This window comes from Lepisosteus oculatus, chromosome 20 (genome assembly GCF_040954835.1).
Source record: "Lepisosteus oculatus isolate fLepOcu1 chromosome 20, fLepOcu1.hap2, whole genome shotgun sequence".
Lineage (NCBI taxonomy): Eukaryota > Metazoa > Chordata > Actinopteri > Semionotiformes > Lepisosteidae > Lepisosteus > Lepisosteus oculatus.
Genome location: NC_090715.1, coordinates 10,812,363 through 10,819,288, shown reverse-complemented (window position 1 = coordinate 10,819,288; position 6,926 = coordinate 10,812,363). Strand labels below are relative to the sequence as shown.

At 39.9% G+C, this 6,926-nt stretch overlaps 1 protein-coding gene across 1 annotated transcript; it reads left to right on the top strand.

The window, feature by feature from the left end:
* Window positions 1-373: 373 nt before the first annotated feature.
* Window positions 374-5,739, top strand: gpr211 (G protein-coupled receptor 211). Its single transcript, XM_006641335.3, has 2 exons — window positions 374-1,331; window positions 2,427-5,739. The coding sequence occupies exons 1-2, from the start codon at window positions 515-517 to the stop codon at window positions 2,735-2,737; spliced, it is 1,128 nt and encodes a 375-aa protein (XP_006641398.1). The 5' UTR covers window positions 374-514; the 3' UTR covers window positions 2,738-5,739.
* Window positions 5,740-6,926: the final 1,187 nt, after the last annotated feature.

The window sequence follows — 6,926 nt, the reverse complement described above, 5'->3', positions numbered from 1 at the left end:
CGACGTGTATTTTGTAAGAACAGTGAATGAACCTCAGTACCATAGCTTGTATAATTGTAGTTCTGTGTTTTTAGAATAGAGAACTGTTTTTTTCTATGGATGTTTTTAAACTGACTAATCTCTATCAGTCACAATTATTGTACATGGCTGCCTTGTCAAAAAGTCAAATATGTTCAATGGAATTTTATTGTTGCACATCGATCCCACTCTAAGGTAGGCTAAAAATAACGTTAAATATTTTAAATGCGCCTTATATCGAATTGACAGCTTAATTAGTTTAGTCGATCAGGTGCTGTGGGCGATAATCTGCGACAGGTGAACTATTTAATGTGGTAGATGTAGTGTATGGGGAGTTTTGTCTTTGTCATGGACATTTAACTTTGAACAGCAATTGCTTGTGTGTGTGTGTCCAGGGGTCTTGAATCTGTGTTATGTTTGGGTTAGTGCGATACTTTTAAAGCAAATAAACAACCCTGCTTCACCAGCAAATGCTAGTTCTGTGATAAAGGCAGATATGTTGACTTCCCCGAATTTAACACTGTCGTGGGAAATCGCCAGTACCATAGGATTGAATTTAAGCAGCGCCGAACTTCAAAGACACATGGAGCTATCTCACCGTCCCATGAAAATCTGTATTATATCTGTGTTAGGAGCTCTGATCATTCTGGGGAACGTGGCTGTGATTTTGGTTATAGCATCTTCAGTGTCTGGTTGGTCGAGGAACACTCGGTACTTTTTAATCTCTCTCACGGGGGCAGATGCCGCGCTGGCGCTAGTTGTTATGCCTCTGAACCTGTACGTGAGTCTCGTCAAGGACAGAGAAGACCCAGACCCGTACTGCCATGCTGTGGCTTTCTTCAACTCCACGGTCTACGCCACCTGTATCTACTCGCTGGCTACAATAAGCCTTGAAAGGTACATCGCGGTGTTCTACCCGCTGAAGTACACCACCGTGATGACGAAAAACAAGACTAGAGTCCTCATTGCTTTCGCCTGGTTTTTCCCACCGGTGGTGTTGGTCCCCATCTCCATTCCCGACGGAATCATCAAAGTTTACTTCTCCAGCGCGTCCTTAGTTTGTAATCCGGTTTACTCCACCAACGTGGCCTACTCGCTGACTTTAACCTGCCTTATATTCTTCCCTTGTTCAATCGTCATGACCTTCGCCAATTGTCGGCTCTGGGTCGCTGCCAGGAGACAGAGGCACAAACTGAAAAACCGCGATTTGCGCGGCCGCAGCAGACCGGACTCGGCTTCCCGTGTCCTGGTGCCAGTAATGATTGTGTACTACACGTGCTGGACGCCATGCATGATGACCATCCTGTACACAGGTAAGAATACAGCTTTCTGTATGATTGCTTTAGATCGGAAATGTGACACCCATCTGCTTATACTAAACACCCAGATTTGGAAATGCCCAATGATGTACTGTACTGTATATGCAGTGCCTTTCAAATACATACACCTCTTTTCAAATGTATGAATCGCAAAATATATATATATTTTTTTAGACTGAGCAATTCTCAAACAGAATGCTTTTATTGGTGATAAGCGATCCCAAGCAAGTTGAGAGAGTTTGGGCAAATCTGAATGGGCCCAAATTATAGTAAATCGGTGTGCAAAGCCGAGATTGACGACCCCCCCCCTCCTAAGAAAAACACTTGCTGCTGTAATTGGTGCCAAAGGTGCTTGTCTCAGTACTCACGCTATCAACACATTTCAGTTTTTTTTCTTTAAATGTTTCTGCCAACATTTACTGTGACTTATCTTTCCCTTAGAAATCTTGGGTTTGAGTATTCTCAAAAACATTCCCATAAAAGTGTTTACATTTTCTATTTCAAATGATGTGTCATCATTGGAAAGGGGTAAATACATTTGCAAAGCATTGTAGGTATTAGGGCGAATCGCGATCTTGATAATTGTTCTTCAGCTTAATTATGGTTTGAATCTCTAAATCTCCTCCGTCAGCAGTTGTGGGGAAACCAAGTGCAGGTATAGCCCCATTACTCTTTCACCAACACCAAGTGTTGTCTATATGTTTTATACTGTATGTACTACAGTATAAGTGATTTTTGGTCCTATCATTAATTTTAGCCTGGAATGATTTCTGAACATAATGGAATTGTCCGAGTGAATTGTTTGTATAAAATGTACATTTCCATATTTTGTGGCATTTATTTCTTCATGGTTTTAAGACCTAATATCATACACCGTCTTATGCCATTGAAAGAAACGGTTCTAAAACGGTATCCTAGGCATTGGTAGTGTCGGTATAGTCTGCACCAGAGGAGACCAGTATTGATGTCTTTCAATGCAATGACATGCTGTATGCTGTTTCTGGGACAGAGGGCGGGGAAAATCATGATTGCTTTTGACCCCGAACAAACAACGGAAAGGTGTCCCTTTGTTTTTCTCCGTCCCGTCAGCAATTTCTGGCACCGCGGTCCCAGAGTGGCTGGAGTTTGTGGCTGTGTGGCTGCCCAGTGCCAACGGCTTTCTCAACTGCATCGTTTACTTCTGGATCAACCACAGCTTCCGCAGGAAGTTCTGCCTGATGGGGCACAGGCTGTGCCTGCAGCTGTGCCCCGCGGTTGGCAAGGTGGGGGGGTACCGGGCTCCGGGCGGCGTGAGCGTGGTGGGCAGTGCCTGGGACAACAACAACTCTCTCCAGGAGCGCTCCTGCAGCGTCTCCTCCAACTGCACGCTGCTGCCGCAGGTCGTGGAGAGCTGCATCTGAGGCCCGCAGCCCAGGAAGCCTTCAAGCCACTGTACCTGAGTGAAAGTGGCTGATACACTGTACCATATAACCAACTGGTTCCAAGGAGCTACTTTGGAAGAGTCGCCAGACACAACTAATCAACCATTAAAATCACTGGATACTTCTGCATAGTTGAAGTTGGTTTTCCGTTGTTTTGTTGCTCTACCTCCGTATTATCCCTAATATGAACTCTGTAAAGGGAGGAAATTACCCACCACGCAGTAGACAGTGGAACCCAGCTGTGCTGTATAGTGGCTCTTTAAACGCCAACATGCGCTGACATCTCCTGGGGTGTGGGATTTAGGATGTCCTCTCATTTCTTTTTCTTATTTGTTCATTTTTATGTTTTTTTTTGTGTGGGTTTTATTTTTGTTTCCTCTGAAGGTAAATGTATCCTGCATCATCTCTCCAACCATGTTTGTTATCAAAATGGTCCCAATTACAGCAATTTATTTCCAGGTACGATTTTTTATTTTTTAGTTCAGCGTTACGGCAGCCTTACGTTTGCCTCAGAAAAGATAGAAATCTTCCGTTTTTCAGAATGGCATGTTTCTGGGCTGGCATTTCACGTACAGTATAACTTGCTATTTGGGATACCTGAAGATGGGATCTAGCAGTTGAAACCATTGAAGAAAAATGAATATTTGGCTTTTATTAGCATGGGCAAGAGTCTTGCAAATCCTGTTATATTTATTTTTAAACATCAAAATTTAAAACTGCCTGAGTCTTTCACAACTAATTTCTAAATTTACTAAAACCCACAGTTGACAGTGCCGAGCCATAGTTTTTGATTCTCGTCCATTATGACAAGTCACGTTTCTTCTGCTAGGTCTCAGTTTTCATTAAATATCTGTTGAACGGTGGAGCATATCATTAAAAATGCAGTTTTTGAATGTTTCAGACATTAAAGCATGGCAGTAATGCAGGGCACTGATGATGATACTTTGTCTTCAACGAGGAGAACATAAAGTACTGTAGACCCTTCCTTACAGCAGTTTTCTTTTTGATACTCTGGCTCTTTGTTTTTAGTAAACACAGAGTTCACATGAAATGCACATTAAGTCACAATGTATTCATGAATTATTCAAATTTGCCTTATTCTTTGTAAATAGCTGTTTCTGTGTTGTAAAGTTGTTACTGATCTTTTGTTGTTAACTGTCCACATACATTTTAGCTCCTTTTTTTCCCCACTGGTCATGCTGCATCCAGTTCAAATTCAGATGGCACTGTTTTGGTTCTTGCATAGCACAGGTTTGAGTGAATTGTGCAGAACGGATAAATTTTATATGATCTCTCTGCACTTTGCACATTGGCAAATGTATCTCCATTTCTGTGACAGTAGTGGATGATACTTAATGAATATCGACCTTTCATACAGAAAAAGTAGGATCCATTAACATCACATAAAGAGAATCATAGGGACTGGCAACAGCATGGTATATTTCGTCCCTGTAAAGCGCTAGTGAAACAAGGAAAAGTCCTCTCTCCCTAAAGGGTCAGCCAAGAACAGTTTTCCTTCTATTTGAATCTGAAAGTATAGCTAACGTTTTTATCAACATGTTTTATTATTAATCTTGATGGACTATTGTAGGGCGCTTTATAATTTTCTGGTATACATCCCTACCTGTATATAGTTCTTTTATTACTACTTTTAGAAGCTAGTTAATTGGCTAGTGCTTGAGAATGTCAAAGGGTTCCACATTTTGCAAACACTATGATGGAGCTATAACCAATGTACCAGATAGCTGATGGAGCCGTTACACAATATAGTTAGGTAATTGGGAAGTTTTGTTGGATAAGCCATGTTCCATGCCCAGTATGTTCATGGTGCTTTTTGATGCAGAGCTTTTCTTTGCAAGAATTCTAGAAAAAGGCTTCACAATATGTAAGAGGTGTATATAGCAGGTCTATGTCAACAGAGTCAAATGTGTTCTCTGCTCATTCCCACCCCATCCCTCTAAGTGACAAAGAAATATTAACAGAAGGGATCTTTATGTTTGCATGTGTCCTGCAGCTTGTGACAACATGTGATTTGTGAAAATCAGCTAAAGCTTTGCTTTGATGTCCTTAACCAGAACATAGACACACACACTATGCATGTTAATGGAAGGATTGTTTGCAGAAAAATTGACAAAGGCTTCATGATAGGGAATCCAAACCCGTGAAATATGACAATTCAATGATAAAAAAAGGTTATTCGCGGTCAGATACAGAAGCAAAAAGTATATTGATGCTTGTTTTTAAAATGGCAGATACCTACTGTATATAATGTCCTCCCATTCGAAAATGGTAAATGCTGTTTTGTACATTTTTAATTGCAATGTTTTAGACTGAAGCTACAGTGACAGTTTACCAGCTGAGGTAGGTGTATTCCATCCAAGTTCTGTGTCTGGAGGATTTCATTCTTTCTAAGCTCTTTGGAATGATCTGTTAATTAAGCCTAAGCTGCATAATTGGTCCTTTTCATTGTAATCCATTTCCAGGGAAATGCACATAAAATAGTAAGAATAAGTAACCTGCAACAAATGGCCCTCTTTCCAAAACACTTCAGGGCTTAAGGTTGCTAAAGAAGCAGCAGAGATTTAAACACCTAGGTATTTTGAATATCGGGCCCAATAATTTTTGGAGCTAAACTGCAAAGGTTTTTTTGAGCAATGTTTTTGACTCAAGATTATTAAATACTGTATCTCAAAGCTCAGGTGAATTGAAAACCAGCCAACAATGTTTTGTTTCCAGATCTGGGCTGGAAGTACCTGAGATATAGGGTTTAGGCTCAAATTCTGCGGAGACCATCAGCTTCAGGCTGTAATCATTCACCGGTACAGACTTGTCACCTGGGAATAAAAATCAGTGTCACAATGTGCAGACTTTGGTAGTTTTCTCCCAAATTCATGTATTCCACTTGTATTCCTTAAAAGAGAGTTGTTAAAAATGTAGCATTTGAATGTTTTAGATTGGAGTGTATTAAAAAATTAAGAAACTTTCAATGTCAAAGTGCTTATTACTTTTTGCTTACTGTAAAAGTTTAATTCGTAAGAAAATAAAGCTTAATGCCTTAGATTAATTTTGTCCCCCTTATTTTTTTAAGTCGTTCAATCTTAAGAAAGTTCCAGTTGCCCTCTGGAGTTTTCTTTTAGTTTTGTTAGAAAACTCAGAATATCCCTAATTTTATATTGTTACACAGCCCTTCTTTTTATTTTAATAGGACAGTTTTATGCACATAACCTTCAAATACTGAAACTGAGCAAGAAAGTTTTAAACTAGTAAAGGGTAATATGTGTCTATGTGTGCTTGCTTCCTTTAATTAGTCTCTAGTTACTTAAGTCCATTAACTATTTATTAAACTAAGAATTACTTATTTGCAGATTTTCATTCTATAGTTTTTTTTCTGCCTTAAAGTGAATAATGTGAAAGGCTAAATCATTTCCAAATCCAGCAGTCTGACAGCTTGAGGTTTAATTTTTAATGGGGTGGGACAGGGAATTTAATTTTCTATTGGTAATATATTACATGACAACCTGCAACTGAGACTGTAGATTTAGTGAGACGTCAATTTCCACTTAGGCCTTACTGTGCAAAAGACTGCATTCGCCTGTGGAGAAGTCCCATGAAACTAAACTTATGTAACATCTGTCTTGTTTGCCTTTCATCTCTAGACATTTTTTTTAATATGAAGCTGTTGAAAGTGTTACTCTTGTCTGTGATTCATGTCTGACAGCACACTTCATGTTTATATTCCACTCAAGAGTCAAGAGTCAAGAAATACGTGGAGTTACAGGTACCCCTCAGAACTCAGTGAGTGGGTTTTAATGTGTCACAGGGGAAGGAGATATTAATCTAGTGGCAGTGGTACAGGACAGTGAAAGGGGTTTGGAGTTATCCCCATCACATACAGTACACAGAAAGAGGCATGTCATGCTCTATACAGTCCTGTGAACAGTGATTGATCCATCCACACTTACTGGACATATCAAAAGTGACATTAATTAAATAACTGAACATCACTCGTCTTCCATTGTAGAGCTACCAAGTTTTATTTTACACTGCATTACTGCCTTGTTAAAATTATTAGGGTGCCGGCCTACTTATCCTTGTAAAAGGAGTCCTAAGTGTCACACGAACAACTTAAAGCTTTTCTTCACTGTGGAAGCAGCACTGAGAAAACCTG

Bases quoted from the DNA above. Each gene is read 5' to 3' on its own strand.
- gpr211 (XM_006641335.3), top strand. From the start codon at position 515: ATGTTGACTTCCCCGAATTTAACACTGTCGTGGGAAATCGCCAGTACC. The intron at 1,332-2,426 runs GTAAGAATACAG...CCGTCCCGTCAG, and splicing joins GATGACCATCCTGTACACAG to CAATTTCTGGCACCGCGGTC.